Source organism: Linepithema humile, chromosome 5 (assembly GCF_040581485.1).
Source record: "Linepithema humile isolate Giens D197 chromosome 5, Lhum_UNIL_v1.0, whole genome shotgun sequence".
NCBI classification, from domain to species: domain Eukaryota; kingdom Metazoa; phylum Arthropoda; class Insecta; order Hymenoptera; family Formicidae; genus Linepithema; species Linepithema humile.
In genome coordinates this window covers 7,398,538-7,416,310 of record NC_090132.1, presented here as the reverse complement: position 1 = coordinate 7,416,310, position 17,773 = coordinate 7,398,538, and the positions used below count along the sequence as shown (strand labels likewise).

Sequence of the window (17,773 nt, the reverse complement as noted above, 5' to 3'; positions counted from 1 at the left end):
CATTATTTGCAAATTAATTTTTATCAAATTATTCATTGGTATCAACAATTATGTATACGTAATAATGTTCAAAAATTTTTTAAATATAATCTCCAACTGTATAATTTTAATAATAGTCCACACCTTTGGTTTAATAATAGTCCACTCAAACACATATAAATGCTTACTTGAAATTCAAATTGCCTATCACCATCGCATTCTAGACATTTTGGTATATTTGTTACTTGATTATTAAAAATTTATTTTAAAAAATTTTTTTAACTATTTTTTCAAAAAATCGCTTTTTACTAAGTTGCGTATACTTTTTCTGAATATAAATATCATAATTGCTATGCGTTTTTGCCGTAATTATGACCGAAATTTGTTTATTACGATTTCGAGCTTTACTTTTATTCCGACAGGGGAGGTGCTAGTTTCACTCCTGGCGACCCTTAAATATAAAGGCCATCACACACAAAATGACATAACTGCATATGCATAGCATAAGACCGTCTCGACCAATGAGCATGCTATGTAAATCAATATGGCGCCTTTATGCTAGATGTTCATTGGTCGAGACGGTCTTATGCTATGCATATGCAGTTATGTCATTTTGTGTGTAATAGCCTTAAAAACGGACTATGAATACCGCCCATAGTCATATCATTCGTAACATGAGTACGCGGTATGATGTTAGAAAATGACCAATGGTTATTGTGAACGCACTTTGTTAGTCCGTTGCTCACGAGATGCGTTGATGCTCTTAGATGATGGAGATCGTGTTCAATTGTTTGTGAATATGCGTCTAATTCGATCGTGCATTTACGATAAACGATACAACCGATAAAATGTCAAACCGGAAGAAGGACGAGATCTACCACGATATTTCATCGTTGTCGCTGTTATTGTCGTAATCATTTATTCTGTTCGCGCGAAACGCTTGCCCACCCGGTGTGATAGTGCGTGAGCACGAACCAACATAGAAAGAAAGAAAGAAAGAGAGAGAGAGAGAGAGAGAGTGAGTGAGTGGAAGGAGCATTACGTGCATGAGAGAGAAGGATTTGGAGGGACAATCCCGGTAGACTGATCTCTCCTTAGCAATCCGAGGATGTAGTAGAATTCTGGCATTTATTTAATAAATGACATTGATAGAGACTCTAACGAACTCTACGTACTATAAACGATATACGTTTATAGGTTAAAAGACAATTTTATAGGTTACATTGTCTACATTCTTTTGAAGAGGTGATTGTTAACGCCAGAAAAATGGATAGTAGTGAGTTTCTTCTTCCCTTATTTTCTTTTTATATATTTACATCTAAGAACAATTTTTACTATTAAATTAAATTGTTATTTTTTAGGTACAGATGAAGATAGTGTTTTGGGTAGTGAGGATATTAATCCTAGAACAGTAACTTCATTTCATAGTTATTCTCAGCATCATTCAAGTGACAAAGATTCTGAGTTTGCTGAGATACATTCTAAAATGCCTGCTTTTGATAATAGTTTCAGTTATTCAAATCGCAAAAGAAAAATGTATTCCTTCTCTTCTGATGATGATCAACAATATAGTAACACACAATATGATGAGATAAATACTAGCAATCATGACGAAGGTACGCATAAAAGCAGTACTAAAAGAAGAAAAAGACGAGAAAGCAGTAATATTATTGACAATACAAAAGGAGAAAAATATACCCAAGAAATTGAAACAGCAGACAATATAAATACTGATGAAAGTGAAAATAGTCTACCACATTTGGGAATAGCTGAAAAAATGATGAAAAATATGGGATACCAGCCAGGAAAAGGTTTAGGAAAACATAGCCAAGGTCGTGTAAAACCAGTGGAAGCAGTAACACAACATGGTCGAAGAGGATTTGGACATATTATACCAGGACTTGAAGAAGCAAGTCTCAAATGGAATCCTGAAGAAGAAGAAATAAAAGTCATAGAAGACATCGAGTGGTTGCAAAATATCAATACTTCTGTACTTACAGCTAAAAATATGACAGATTGGATTAAGTTGGGGCCAAAAAAACAAACTATAAACGATGAAACAATATTTTGTAGCCCAGAGATTGTGGAGCAAGTTGTCAAATCGAAAACTATATTTGACGAATTAGACAAAGTTGAATTGCGCAAAGCGAGAACTCGTTCAAATCCTTACGAAACAATTCGTAGTGCAAGCTTTTTGAATCGTGCGGCCGTTAAAATGGCAAACATAAATAGAGCATGTAATTTTATGTTTACTGATCCAAAGGACTCTAATGCAGATCCCAATGACCTATTGTTCTTCGCAGATGTGTGTGCTGGCCCAGGTGGTTTCAGTGAATATGTTTTGTCAAGGAAGAAATGGCACGCCAAAGGATTTGGATTCACTTTGAAAAATGAAAATGACTTTGCATTGGATGAGTTCTTTGCTGGACCATGCGAAACATTTCATCCTTTTTATGGATCTAAAGAGAACGGAGATGTATTTGATCCAAAGAATCAAGAGGAATTTAAATCATTGGTGATGAAACATACATGTGATAGAGGTGTACATTTTATGATGTCAGATGGAGGATTCTCTGTGGAAGGTCAAGAAAACATACAAGAGATTCTATCAAAGCAGCTATATTTGTGTCAATGTCTGGTAGCATTAATGATAGTAAGATCAGGTGGACACTTTGTAACTAAACTGTTTGACCTGTTCACACCTTTTAGCGCTGGACTTGTCTACCTAATGTACAGATGTTTCGACAGTGTTTGTATTTTCAAGCCTAATAGTTCTAGACCAGCCAATTCAGAACGTTATTTAATATGCAAAGGGAAAAAACCTGATATACAAGCAGTAACAGAATATCTTTCACATGTTAATAATCTACTTTTAACAAGAAATGATAACAAGGATGTAATTGAAATAGTACCACTTGATATATTAGAGGCGGATACGGCGTTTGTAACATATTTGAGAAACTCCAATGACTCTTTGGGGAGAAAACAGATAATTGGTCTTTTGAAGATTGCAGCCTTTTGCGAGCATCCAACATTGATTGAATCAAGGCAAGCGGAGATGCGAAAGGAATGCTTAAAATATTGGGAAGTACCTGATAAAAGTCGCGTAAGACCACAAACTGTTAAACCACAAGATAAGATAAAGGAGATTTTAAACAATTCCATAGAGTTCCTTGGAAGCGAAGCAAAGAAACTGACTAACGATAATATAAAAAATACTATATTAAATCAACCATATGATTGGTATTGCATGCCCTGCTCTTCTGGACCTTATGTTGAAGAGGATAAAGTAGCAACGTTTTACTTGGGCCTAGGAAGAAGGAAGGTATTTCGTTACGTGAAAGGCAAGTGGCACTCTATTGGAGATGTGAAAATAGAGCTACCACCTGATACTCTTGTATATGCCGAATTGGTATATGATACAAAATGGACAGGAAAATATTTTTCCAAAACGCGTTCACTACACATTTTGGACGCTTACATGCTTGGGGGAGAAGATGTGAGCAAACTATACCTATCTTGTAGGTAAGACTCTTTTGGTTCTGAACCATCAATATTACACAAATAATACATACTGTCTACAAACATGCAGAGTTGATATAGATTCGAATTCAGTGTAACTTGTTATAATTTCTTTATAAAACATGCTTGTGTACATAAATCTGATTAATATTGCAATTTAAAAATTTTATTAATTATAGTAAATATGTATATTAGTATTTTATACATGGAAATATATGAATCATTGAGTAAAATAAATTCATTTTGCTTTGGAAATAGTAATAGAAATCTTTATAATTATTGTCTGAATGTTATTTGTTCATGCTGCTAATAACTACATAAATTATAACATATTTTGATGTATATTTACAGGTATAATCTCACGAAGAAATTTTGCGATGCACTGTGGAAACCGACTCCAAATGACTACGTTTGCGTGCGTGCCAAGGAGAGATTTATGTTAGGTCCCGAGATAGAGAACAAATTGCGGGTTGCACAACGCCGTGTAAAGAGTATGTCTGTTGCGTTTGAGTTTCCGAAAAATTTTCTAGAACGTGATAACGAGAATGACACAGGACACCTGTATTCGGCATTTAACAGTGTCCTTTTCTTAAAAAGTATCAATAATCCTTGGACGCGTTGTCTTAGTCAAAAAACGAAACATTATTATGTTTATAATATAAAAACTGGACTATCGGAATATGAAATGCGAAACGGAATAATTAATAGACCACCCGAAGCCGGGGCAAATTTCATGCAGGCCTTCAGTGAGCGTGTTATTTGGTATTGGCCACATAATACATCGGCTGATAATACATTGAATATAGACAATTTAGTTCAGATGATCAAGAACGCAGTAAATGGACCGAATCGACCGCAAAATGCTTAAGTAACACATGAATTTATTGTATACATTATAAATTTGCATGTAAATTTATATGTATAAATTATATATGTAAAGTCTAACTGTAAATACATATATATGCATATGTATATATATGTATATAATGTGTGACAGGTATGTATATAATTTATCTGCCATAGAAGAAATCAACAATTGTTTGCAATTATTTACGTATAAATTATTTGTATACGCTGGTGTATATGTATATTTGATTTACATATAAGCGCCAATTTACCTTTTTATTTCTTTTCTAAATTTAAATCTTATTTTTTGAAATAATTTACTTTTACTTATGATGTGCCATTATTATATCTGGCTGATATATTCAAAATTTTATTAAAAAATACAAAAAAAATTAGCAAATTATAAAATTACATTTACATAATAGTTGAGCATAAAACTGTTTGAAAGACTGTACTTTACGATTTAGGCTTTGTCATCTTTTATCATTTACTTATTACATATATTTTTTGTACAATTTCTTTGTAAATAAATGTAAATATTATTTAAAATAAATGAGACAGTTATTGACAAATTCTAATAAATATATCTTTCAGAAAACGATTATCTAAACATTTTGTTAGTTTTAGTAAGCTTAGAAATGTAATATCTTATTAAAAGTTATTGAACTAAATATATTTTTTTATTATTTGTCAATGCCTACATTTATATTTATTTATTATTTGAAGAAATCGTCCTGACTAGATTAAAACAAAACAGCAGCGTCGAAATCATCCATAGTGTACTTCAAAGGGAAAACAGCGTCTTATAAGTGTTCGAATGGTGATTTTCTTTGATTGTAAATAGATTTGCTACAGTATGGAGTTCTTCCATGAAGTTTGTTTCTTCTTTATGGAGAATATTACAATTATTCGAAGAAAGAAGTTGTATATAAATTATAACATGTTAATTTATTACAAACAATCTCAATACATTATTATATACAGCTATTTTTTAATATAATTTATATGTATATTTATATTTACATTATGTATAAATGTCTTTTGCATGCGCGCGCACATTCAATTTGTATAAATCATAAGAGATCACTCTCACTTTCGCACAGTTTTTAAATTTATCATTAATGTTTTCCATGACAAAAATGACTATATGTAAAAAAAATAAGGCTTTTATTTCAAATAATTTGTAAAAGCAAATATAAATAATGATGCTTCCCTTTAAATATACATATATGTATACACAGTTTGGAAGGAGACTAATGTGTTATATTTTTATTACATTAAAGTAATTATGGCACTCGTGATCATTGTTGAGCTTTTGATAATATATACACTGCGATAACAATGTTAACTAATTTATATTGCACATATTCCAAATCAGTTTTAAAATATAATTTGTTTTTATTTTTTTGATTTATATATTATTTAAGAAATAATTAATACTCTAAAACATCTTAAATAAGCATCTCAAAAGATACTCTATACTTTGTATAGAGACAAATTACATTAAGAAACATGACTTAGAAACACATTGCTCCTTCTGTTCTATGTATACATCTATTTTTTCGATACATATGTAATATATAGATTTCTATAAATGCAATAAACTGTCTTTAATCTTGTATTGCATTAAATAAAAATATCTCAAAGTTTCTTCTCTAAATTAAAATTAATTTAAATCTGCATTTTCAGAAAAGATGGAAGATATGAATGTGCAAATTATTTCAACTTAATCATTTTTGGCAGTTGGATATTTCGAACTATTACAATAGTATCATAGTAACAGTACGTTTTCAACAACTAGCAATCCTTGGTAACAAAAGTCGCATTATTCTGAGGCCTCACTTTCTGCACTTGATACATTAAATATTCATTGCAAGTTGATCGATATCCTTTTTCTGATTTTATATTAGTACAAATCTATTTAACAAAATCATGGAACGCTAACTATTTGAATCTGTCATAAAATCAACTGATTTATGGCACTTTATATTTTTTGTCTCGTAATATTTATAGAAATCCAAAAAAGGAAAATAAATATATGATGGAACATAACAAATCACAAAATATATCATCTATGATAAGAAAGAATGGTGGTTGCCCATAGAAGGCGTTGCCAGATCCAGCGCGGCACTCTGCATGGTACAAGATTGGTCATTGCGCCAGCTAAGTGACGCATCCAGTCCCAAATACCCCATGGTGCATGTCCACCGTTAACATAAAGAACATACGTAAAGCCATCTTTACACTTTCCCCGGATTGAATAGTAATACGGAAGAAAACTGTGCAGCCGAAAGTGACATCTCTGATAAAACAATATAGCAGGAGCATTGCTAGAGAGCACGTGCAGGAAGACTGCCTTTACAGAAGAACGTTCAGGAGCAGTGACATGAGCCAATAGTTGTTCCAGCAGCAACGATGCTATACCGTTTCTCCTGTATGCGCGACGTACTCCTAAACTAAGTATATAACCCACTAGACAATCTTTTCCTAGACTGGAGCACAAGATGCCACGATCTTCTTTGTTCAACATGGCATATGGTTTTATTTCTGCGACAATCAGTCCTATTATTACTCCGCCATATACTGCTGCGAGTGCATAGAATCTTGATGAGCTTGTAATATCTTCATACCATGAGTAAGGATAGTCTGTGCAGATAGAAATTAAACATTAGTTTTATGGTATAACAGTGAAAAATAACATTTCATACAAAGCTGTTTGTTGAAAATTTTTAGTAATGCGTATAACTAGAACATATTACTTGATATTTTTCATAAAAAGTATCTCAGATATTTCTATGAGCTGTTATGGATAAATCAATTTTAGAATTTGATAAAATCAAATATATTTCTGCAACAGAAAGTATTTAAACTATATTCTGCAAGTATTTAAACTATATTCCTCTGAAAATTTGACTATTTGCTGTATTGATATTTATTTTAAACCTATTCGACATTACATGTGAGTGGTAGTCCCTATCTCTCATTTGCTAACAATTATTTCACATGTATATTTTCTTTGTATTTAGAGATTTTATAACTATTTTAAATACCTTTTAAATACTTAAAAATTATTAAATTATATTATAAAAATATTTCTTCTTGCATGTATATTAAGTAAATAAAAACTCTATATTTATTCCAAGTGCCAGATGTGCTCACCTATCGGGAACCAGTCTTGACAAAGCGAGCGGACCTCCTCCAGATCATCAGGGCAGAGGAAGCGCAGCTGTACCTCGCCTAGAACGCATAGCGGCACCGTAACCGCCGGCGTTGTCACGGAGGTTGCCGTCGTTGAATTGCCACCGGTGGTGGTGACGGTGCAGTTTCTTGTGACAGTCTCATCCGTGATGTAGGAAATGCGTTGCTTGCCATCGGACGGCTGGACTGCACTTGCGGCGACGATACCGCCGGGTTCGCTCTCCTCGATGTCCGGCAGGATCACCGGTAGATACCGGTTAAAGGACATGACCATCGTGCCACGGCTCGCCTATTTTCATCTTACGGGCTATCATTTGTGTATTGTTTCGAGCCGACGGTGACGATTCGAGAGAGTACATCACGTTGTCGCGCACAAGTAACCACCGCTGATAAACACAGGGTGGCGTGTCGTGGACATTTTGTTTGTGCGTATCTGTCAGTTCGTTGTTGTCAGATTCGCGGCCTTGCGCGGCCTCGTTGCTCTTCACGCTACAAGCGCGACAGATCTGACACATACAACGTTTCTCGCGCGCGATGTAAACGACCCTCCGTTCGTCGTACGCGCAGGCCGGCCACAATAATTTCGGGAATCAACAACTTTGGCTCTTGCCAACATATAAACATTCGATCTCGATCGCAACAAAAAAATTATTTCCATTGGATTGTTCAATATCATGGACACGGAGCTTTATACAGCCTCGAAGAAGCGTGTGAAGAATCTGCACGAACGAAGTTGCTTTGGATCAGCTGTTGACTTCGTGGTGATTGGGCAGTTTCGTACTGCTTGGAATTGTGTGAAATCTCACTAATCACCATGGCGGCAAACAAAACTGTCGTCGTGCTCGCACCGAACGGTCGCCGACAGAATGTGAAGGTTACAATTAACACGACAATATTGCAGGTAAAGTCATCAACTGTAATTACGCTCTCTATCGGTGAATGACATATGTATACGCTAATTAAGAATAATATCGGCATTGACATATATTCCGTTAACGGACAAAATGTTCTCGACATCTTCAGTTGAAGATTTTTTGCAGGTATTGGAAGAAGTATGTCAGAAGCAGGGCTACAATGTCGACGATTACGACATAAAGTGAGTGAATTGAATTTTTGTAATGTCATAACATCTTATCATCACAAGCCAAGTCTTACATCTCTCTGTTACAGACACAATCGGCAAATATTAGACCTTAACACAATATTTCGTTTTACTGGGTTACCCAACAATGCTCAGCTGGAAATGGTAACCTGTACAAAAGCACGTTCCTCATCGAATGTTACCATTGGTATTCAGCCGGAGGATGGGGAAAGAATAATGCGAGACTTTCTCCCTAATACAACATTAGCTCAAGTATTGAAAGAAGTATATCCTAATTCAGATCTCGACAAAGCTGTATTGATCTACATGCATCGTGAAGTATGTATAACACACATTTTTTTGCATAATGTAGAAATCAATAGTATTTTATAATGTTGATACAAAAAATCTTGTATAATAAGAATTTGAAAAGAAGAAAATGAAAATGTACCTCAGGTTTTTCTATACAGGTATATGGGAGAGATATATTAGAAAAAACAACGTTGAAGTCACTAGGGCTCAATAGTGGAAAGGCAATATTGCGACTGATATATCGTGATCCAGAGCAATTAAAAACTCAGGCGCACATATCTACACCTTTGCTTCCAAAGTCAGCGGCAACAACAGATGATTCATCAAATAATAAAAATGATCAAAAAGCATCATCATCCATGCCGCAGTGTAGTAAAGCAATGGATGACATTAATTTATCAAGAAAAAATGTCTCAAGTATGGAAAATCAGGAAAAAGCAAACGCTAAGATAGATACAAAAGATAATAAAGTAGATGCATTTAGTAGTAAACATCAAGAAACGGATACATCTATGGAAAAAGAAAATCCTGTTATATCCAGTCAGAAAAATCTTAATGAAAAGGATCAAAATACCATGGAGACGTGCATAAAAGACCAGAAAAACACATACGAAATTAAGTTTGTAAGGTGTAATTGTGTAGCTACTCAATCTCGTTCAAGTAGCATATTTACTGATCGGTGATTTTATGTTATAGTTAGGAGAAAGAAACGCTCTAGTGTTCAATCAAGCCGGAACTCAAGCATTGCCGAGGGATGAATTGCCAGACAGTTTTTTCGATCTTGACTTGCACGACGCGAAGACTCTTTTACGAGATGCTAAACGTCGCAGAGAACAGCTTGAGAACGCGCCATTTCAAACGGAGGCGCAGCGTCAGCTGGATCGAGACAAACGTACTCTGGACCAATTGAACAAGTATCGACGCACCGTAATTCGTGTGCAATTTCCCGATCAATTTGTTCTTCAAGGTTTATTCGTACCTTTAGAGACTATCCAAAGTGTAAAGGATTTCATCAGGAATTATTTAGAAAATCCGGATGGTGAATTCACTATCTGTAAGTAATGACGTGCAATTATATTTATTCTATAATGAAAAAGATGAACATGTGATAGTTTTATTGTAATATTTTATTATTTTACTTTTTTCAGATACTACCCCACCGAAGCATATCTTAAACTCTGATGCGCGATTGATAGATGAAAATCTTGTTCCCTCTGCTATTATTTATTATTCAGGACAATCATTGCTCAAGTCAAGTGTAAAAGCCAAATTAACAGATCCTAGAGCTGCTGGAATCGAAGCTGTGAAATCTAGGTAAGATGTATTAATTGTAACGCTCGATATAAATTGTTAAATTTTATACGCTTATCTATAGAACGACGCGAAAAGAACAAGAGCCAACGGCTGAAGATGATAGAGGCATAGTTATCGAGAATGAATACAATACTCCAGGACCAAGTGGCAGTGGTAAATCATCATCAGCTCAGAATGAAAATACGACACCAAAATGGTTTAAGCAGTCATTTAAATAATCGATTACTTTGCTAATAGCTTCGAGAGGTGGCAATTTCTTAAATTATAATATTCTGTACGAGATTTTTATGCAGATTTGTGTATGTTTAAGCATAGACATACACGTATCATCTTTACAAGTCTAAAATATACAAATCTGTACACACCAATGTTCAACGTGTCTCTCATTATTCCAATTGAAATGTACAAAGCTTTACACATAAGAGAGTTCGATGCTTAATAAAATTAGTTATAAAAGTGGAAACAAAATGCTACATATACAAATAGTAGAGTTCTTAAAATCTATTCTATGGCCGCAGTAATAACATCTTATATGTTATATTTTTGTATATATATATATAATTTTGTATGAAAAACAATGATATAGCCGAGTGATGAAAGTACAATCGTGAAATATGTATCAATGATATTATTTGCGTGATAAAGGTGCTTTAATTGATAACATTAAGTATATATTTTATATAATAAATGTAATAATAATTTGGATAGTAACAAGACTTTAGTCCATATCTTTTTTCTCCTTGCTTGAAATGGCAAATGTTAATGTATTTTGCAGAATGAAGCGAAGAGATTGTAATAATGTTTACCAACATTAATGTGAGTAAACTATGTTAATGATTTACTACGAGATGTCATTAACTTTGTAAATCAGGTGGTACCGTTGTAGGCGATTGCAATTGTAAATGCATGAGTCTTCGAACAGGACCACCGATTATGTTTCCGGCCGGGCCGGAACCCCCAGCCTCAGCTTCGATACTTTCTCGTAAACTTGCCTCTACAGGATCCGCGCTATTATCATCATTCGTTACTGAGCTCTCATCCTTTACCATCTGCGACTGCAGCTGTGAATCTAGCAGTCGCATGTATTTGTCCATATCGCCGCCTTTATCTTCATCGTCGCCGCCTAGCGATCCCTCTGAACTACCCTCGAACTCCCCTTCCCCTCCTGGAACGACTAAGTCGAGGATGCCTCTCAGCGCACTGTCGAATGCATCCGCATCAAAGTCTATTCGCGCACCGTCCTCAGCATCTTGCATATCATTCTCCATCGATTGTTCCCTACAAACAAAATCAATGATTATGAATTTTTATGAATCAATCAGGGATTAATGATATATTTTTCGGAATCTTTTATCATCCGATAGAAATCATACCCTAAGAAATGCACGCCATCGACGTCACTGGTTTGATTGAGAAATGATTGCACCTTTTCTCGAAGACTCAAAGATTCTTGATCTAATTTTCTATCCTTAACATTGCCCCACTGTTGTTGTAAATACGTTTCTAATTGCGCAGGGTCCACATTTAACCAACTATCGCTGTCCGCTGGACTGAGCATAGTCTCATCTTGAGCTATGTGTAGAAAAATACTTAAATATATAGCTAAGTACACATTTAATGTAATCTTGAAAAATATTACTACGCTAATTTTGAGAAAATCACTATTTAAAATGTAAATTTAACATATAAATAATAAATTACCATGCATTTCAATGTCATTTGTCTGTATGTTCTCCCATGCTTCTAAAACTTTTTGAGCATCGCTTTCGTACAAATCTGTTAGTTTATTAAATAAAGCTGCATGCTTCAAGAAATACTCTTTTGCCGTAGATAGTAGCTTATCACGTTCTTGGCTACCTTCCAACAGATCTCTAAAATAACCGTTTGCTTCTAAACGAGCTAGGTAAGCGTTGAGTGCTGGTTCGTTCAGCTTTAATTTCTCAGTGTTATCAGAAACATCCAACTGTTCTTTGGTACGTTTTCTACGTTCTTCATTAGCCCGAGCTACTAGCATCTCTAACCCGCATGCTATCTTAACTCCGAGAACATGAGCATTGTATTTTGAGCAAGTCGCAGGTGGTATATTCCAACCTGTTCTTGGATCACCAGTATAACGACAGTGCGTCGCCATCGCGTACAAACACTTGGTCATTTTAACATTAACCATCGTTCGTTGTTCGGGAGGAAAATATCTCATGGCGCGACAAACCTGGAATATACAATAATGATAAATGTACATGTGATATAAATTGTATGTAAAAAATTAAATAGACTTCACTATACCCTGCGTTCAACTGGATCCGAGTGGCAAATGGTCCTAATCACTGGAGCTATAAGTCCTGGTTCTAAATGAAGTATAGAGGCCGCCTTTTCAGGAAGAAACGCCCTAGTCTTGTGTCTTCTCTTCTGAATCTCATCAGGATAAATGCCAATTCGCTTTTGCAATACAAGCTGTACTTTTTCAGACATCTTGGAGATATGTGGCTTGCCATTTATGTTATTCAACAAATTAGGAAATGACGTTCCCCTTTCTCTAATGACATGAATATCACCATTATGAATGAACACTCGATCCTGACATGTTTCAGGACTTGCCCACAATGGTAAGACATTAGCAGCCTCTATCAAAAGAAATTCTCCATCCGAGTCCACTACTCTAGCAATTAATCCATTGAAGACTTTGGTAAGCCTAAATATTAAGAACACTGTCAGCCACTCGTCACCTATATCCTCGTCAAAACGTAGACTGGCATAAATATGAGGCAAGATATGATAATCTAGTAAAAAATAATTGATTATTATTATCGATTAACAAATCTTTTCTAAAAATAACACATACAAATAAAAAATTTACCTTCCTCTACGGCTGATCCCTCAAGAATTCTATTCAATAACATTGCTTGTTTGGTTCTAGGACGGAAATTTAAACTGTCACTGTGCCAGATGTGATCGGCAATAAACGGAGCGATCTCTTGATTGTACTTAGCAATTTCTTCACTGAGATTTGCTTCCGTTACCGCGTCCGGGTCAGATGTGTAGCAGAACTTTGGATAAAGAAAACATTCGAGAATATCCTCCTCCTTGGCCTTGTGCATAATCGCCGTATTTGCCATTTTTTGGCGTTGCATCTAACTCTAAAAACCGTATCCTTAACGCGTCCTCTTGTCCTTCTCTACGTCACTTCGTTCACCAGATTAACTCGGAATAGACACACAATCTTCTCACAACGCTCAGTTTCCATGGGCGTTTCTCGTCGATGACCACACAAGTGATAAAAAGCGTGACTAAATTGTTTACTGCGTTATTCAAGACGCGACCATAACCTATGCAACCATCTTTAAGTTTATGCAGCTCAGGCACGCGCTATGGCGCATGAATCTAACCTAACCTAACCTAATCTATTCTAACCTATAAGACTTTCGTGGTTCTATCATATTAGGATGTCATTCAGTGCATTTGTGCAAAGTGCATGAGATGGAGTGCGATGTGGAGCGCATGAGTAGAAAAGCGTATTCGGTTTTCTGCTGAAAAAGACGGAATGCGGATCGACCCGCACTATGCTAAATGAGGTTGCTGTCGTGATAAAAAATCGTTAGCTTCGATGGACTCGGCTAAGAAGCCGGAGTCGAAGAGATCTTACATCTTAATCGATGGTAATTACGAGCGAAATTCGAAGAACATGGTGATCACGCACACCAAAAGCCACCCGAGTGGCCGATCGTCGAGCTGTTTACGCAAGTATCGGCTGCTCTTCGCCTTCGGTATTACCGTATTGTGTGTTCAGATCTACCTACACACATTTTTTGTTCTGGATAATGACGAAAGCAAATCCAATCGACTGTCGTCCGGAGAGGTGAATTGTCTATAACTTTGTCTTGAAAGCAATATGTAATAAGAATAGAAAAATTTATTTATTTAATACTTTCTGTTACATTACAGGGCGGTTCTTCTCAACCTGAAGAAGATGAAGGCTTGCCAAAAGGTTTACGTCAACTAAAACTTCCACCCGATAAGCAGACAAACTTAAATAAGCAAACACTGCAATCTCAACTAAGAAATCGCACCGCCAAAATAAAACTAGATCGTAAATCATTAAATTTTACACCCATGTGTGAAGTTATGGTCAGAGAGGCAGTGAGTGCTGTAACGCGTGCTCAGAGTCAAGCATGCAAGCAACGCATTGTCAATGTGACGTGCCTTAACCAGCAGGGTTTATTGTACCCAGAAAGAGTACAATCTTTGTGTCCTCATTCTCCAGGTTTTACAGGCATGCCGACCAACTTAGGCTGCTTTAAAGATGATAAGACATTGAGAGTGCTTTCTGGTTATTATCATGTCTTTAAAGGGAACAATACGCCTGAGCGTTGCGCTTATATGTGTCTTCAATCGGGATTTCCGTATGCTGGTACAGAGTACTCGTTAGTGTCTCAGAAGATAATACATAGTGTATACATCAGTATATTGTGTATTCTCATTGAATATGAATCTTATTGAATGTGTGATTTTAGGATGGAATGTTTTTGTGGAATGGAAGAACCACTACAAACAAAACGATTACCAGATTCTAGTTGTAACATGAAGTGTTCCGGCAATCCGAAACAGACATGCGGTGGTTATTTAACGATTAATATATACTGGACTGGAATTCAAAGTATGTGTGACAGCATATAAATATATATAAATTTTATAGAATTGTTACAAAATTTTTTTTAACTTGACAGAATTTAAAGCTCAAGAGCCAAGAAATTCGAGTTTAAAAAATGAACTTGAGCGACCCGTACGAATAGCCTATCTGCTGACTGTGAATGGTAGAGCGAGTCGGCAAGTGAAGCGACTTATCAGTATTTTATATCATTCGTCGCATTTATTTTATATTCACGTTGATGCGGTGAGTAATGCAACAAATTCTGTAAATTTTAGTTACACACACACACATAAATTATATCATAAAAACATGTAAAATTTTTAAATATTTTATATGTTTCTATTTGAACTTTAAATACTTAATGATTTTCAAATTATTTCTGTATGCACTAAGCTGAATGTAACAATAGCAATACTGATTATTGGATTCAATATTAAATTCAATGTTGGATTCAATAAATAAATTGACATAATGTTTCAATTGTGTATTTTCAGAGACAAGATTATTTATACCGCGAAATGTTGGAGGTGGAGAAATCCTGTAAATTAAAAAATATCAAAGTAGCAAGAGGTGAAGGGTTGCGGCATGCGAGTATTTGGGGAGGTGCGAGTCTTTTGACGACATTTTTGAAATCTGCGCAACAGATGCTCGCTTATCATCACCATTGGGATTTTCTTGTAAATTTATCGGAGTCCGATTTTCCTTTGAAAAGCAACAATCAACTAGTTGAGTTCCTGAGCTGGAACAAAGGCATGAACTTCGCAAAGTCACATGGAAGAGAAGTTCAGCGTTTCATAGCAAAACAAGGTCTAGATAAGACTTTCGTTGAATGCGAGGCACGCATGTGGCGAATCGGTGATCGCAAATTACCAGATGGTATGTAATATTATTATTTTATATACATATAAAAAAAGGAGAGACTTCTCCAGTGTTATTATAAATTTTTATTTGATTATTATAGGTATTCAAATCGACGGTGGTAGCGATTGGTTTGCTCTGAGTCGAGATTTTGTCGAGTATGTTGCCGATGCGAATCCCGATTCACTGGTAACTAATTTGTCGAAATTGTTCAAATACACTTTACTGCCAGCTGAATCGTTTTTTCATACTATTTTGAGAAATTCGCGATTCTGCAACACTTACATAGATAATAATCTGCACATGACTAACTGGAAGAGGAAATTGGGCTGCAAGTGTCAATATAAGGCCGTTGTTGATTGGTGTGGGTGCAGTCCAAATGACTTTAAGCTCGAGGACTTTAACCGGTTACGAAACACTGTGGATCGCAATATATTCTTTGCTCGTAAATTTGAACCTGTTATCGATCATCGAATTATAGACCGCGTAGAGGAATGGCTGTACCCCGACAGAGCGAATAAAACGATCAAAGTGAGGGGCTACGATGCATACTGGCAAAGTCTGTATCATCACGCGGACTTGAGCCCGTTACCGGATGATGCATTACTAACACTTTCGTATTCTTTGGCGAGACTGGTTTACCATAAATTAAAGATGAGTTACAGGAATATCCATTTATTGGAAAATACTGTATATTTTCGCGAGAATCGATTCATCGGTATATTGATTCTCGCGGAAAGTAGAGACGAATTTTCCGATGTGTCCGCACTAACTAATAATCATGGAAGACGCGTGGAAGCTTCAATTTCTATGCGATATAACTTTTCCGCCAATAGATCATGGTCGGGATTATGGTTTGGAAAAATACGAAATCTCTCTGTGAATACGGATTATGATCAAAAAGAACAAACGTTTAGGAACTTGATGGGTAGCATAGGACCGTATTCGAGTCCAATATTGGCTTACGAGTTTGATGCTGGTATAACAGTGCCACAAAATATATCAGTTTTATGGATTGATCCGCATGGCCGCCTTGCTGATGTGAATCATATATTGCTAGAGGAGTTGGCTTTGGTAATTATATGCGACATCAAATTTTACTATTAAAATTTCTTTTATTTTTTCCGTATCAATCTCATAGTGATATTACAATTTTATCGTATGTTTTTTTTAGGTAGGACATATTAAGCCACAGCTGAATGAACAATTGGTCGTTGGTACCTGGCGATTGTTGTTAGTTGCTGACACTCAACTAATAGCAAAACTAAAATTTCTAGTGATTCCATTGACTTATTGGAAGAACAAGAAGATAGAGTCCGAAAAGGCCAGGGAGATAATAGATGGTCCAAGCACCGTTTACCATGTTACTGAAGAAATGAACAAAAGTTGGTCAAAGTTAGTGCAATCCGCAATGGCGAATGAGCAGATAACACAAAGTCAAAACAGGATCGGTAAAGACCTTGAGGATTGGTTGGACAAATTAGTATACGAGCACTACAAAATCAATGAAATATGTGATGCTGACAATGAAATTCGGACTGAATCCAAGTTACAAAAGTGTATCGATACTCATTGGAGCTCTTTGAGCCCTGATTCAAAGGCTGATACCAGTAACCTATGTCAAAACTATTAATTAACTATTTTACCAACTATGTGCCATTTTCGCCGTTTTGAAACTTATTGTACGTGTGTATAAAAATTACAAAACGTCTTTAGATATTTTTATAACAATTAAATTGTACATATACTTGTGGTATTTATAAGAAAAAGGTATATATATAAATATATATATGTATAAATAAATTTTTGGTATATGTTGTAATTAATAATTCTGTCTAATATTTTCACAATTAAAGATTAATATATTATATTTAATAAGGTAAGTTGTTGTTTTTTTCATAGATAAAAAAAGAAATAAGAGACATATTTTTTTGAAAAAGTTGCAAAGTCTTTGTTGTAATTTCATGATTTATTTTTTACACATTAAACACATACAAATATTTATATTTTTAAACTAT

The 17,773-nt window shown here is 35.2% G+C and overlaps 5 protein-coding genes across 5 annotated transcripts; 3 read left to right on the top strand and 2 right to left on the bottom strand.

Annotated features, from left to right (window-relative positions):
* The first annotated feature begins 647 nt into the window (after positions 1-647).
* Cmtr1 (Cap methyltransferase 1) lies at positions 648-5,817 on the top strand. The gene is made up of 3 exons (XM_012376258.2): positions 648-1,255; positions 1,341-3,504; positions 3,853-5,817. Exons 1-3 carry the CDS (start codon positions 1,246-1,248, stop codon positions 4,367-4,369), a joined length of 2,691 nt encoding a protein of 896 aa, XP_012231681.1. The 5' UTR covers positions 648-1,245; the 3' UTR covers positions 4,370-5,817.
* Naa60 (N-alpha-acetyltransferase 60) lies at positions 5,270-8,120 on the bottom strand. The gene is made up of 2 exons (XM_012376296.2): positions 7,507-8,120; positions 5,270-6,993 (listed from the first exon to the last, which is right to left on the bottom strand). Exons 1-2 carry the CDS (start codon positions 7,817-7,819, stop codon positions 6,416-6,418), a joined length of 891 nt encoding a protein of 296 aa, XP_012231719.1. The 5' UTR covers positions 7,820-8,120; the 3' UTR covers positions 5,270-6,415.
* A 124-nt stretch (positions 8,121-8,244) lies between these two features.
* On the top strand, positions 8,245-10,620 carry LOC105677566 (tether containing UBX domain for GLUT4). Its single transcript, XM_012376285.2, has 7 exons — positions 8,245-8,446; positions 8,586-8,641; positions 8,716-8,965; positions 9,097-9,561; positions 9,635-9,992; positions 10,087-10,252; positions 10,314-10,620. Exons 1-7 carry the CDS (start codon positions 8,360-8,362, stop codon positions 10,468-10,470), a joined length of 1,539 nt encoding a protein of 512 aa, XP_012231708.1. The 5' UTR covers positions 8,245-8,359; the 3' UTR covers positions 10,471-10,620.
* ecd (ecdysoneless) lies at positions 10,048-13,594 on the bottom strand. Its single transcript, XM_012376272.2, has 5 exons — positions 13,107-13,594; positions 12,536-13,029; positions 11,954-12,461; positions 11,626-11,824; positions 10,048-11,530 (listed from the first exon to the last, which is right to left on the bottom strand). The coding sequence occupies exons 1-5, from the start codon at positions 13,378-13,380 to the stop codon at positions 11,107-11,109; spliced, it is 1,899 nt and encodes a 632-aa protein (XP_012231695.1). The 5' UTR covers positions 13,381-13,594; the 3' UTR covers positions 10,048-11,106.
* A 110-nt stretch (positions 13,595-13,704) lies between these two features.
* Positions 13,705-17,584, top strand: oxt (Xylosyltransferase oxt). Its single transcript, XM_012376246.2, has 7 exons — positions 13,705-14,105; positions 14,192-14,670; positions 14,761-14,903; positions 14,974-15,140; positions 15,392-15,773; positions 15,859-16,829; positions 16,930-17,584. The coding sequence occupies exons 1-7, from the start codon at positions 13,854-13,856 to the stop codon at positions 17,386-17,388; spliced, it is 2,853 nt and encodes a 950-aa protein (XP_012231669.2). The 5' UTR covers positions 13,705-13,853; the 3' UTR covers positions 17,389-17,584.
* The last annotated feature ends 189 nt before the right edge of the window (positions 17,585-17,773 follow it).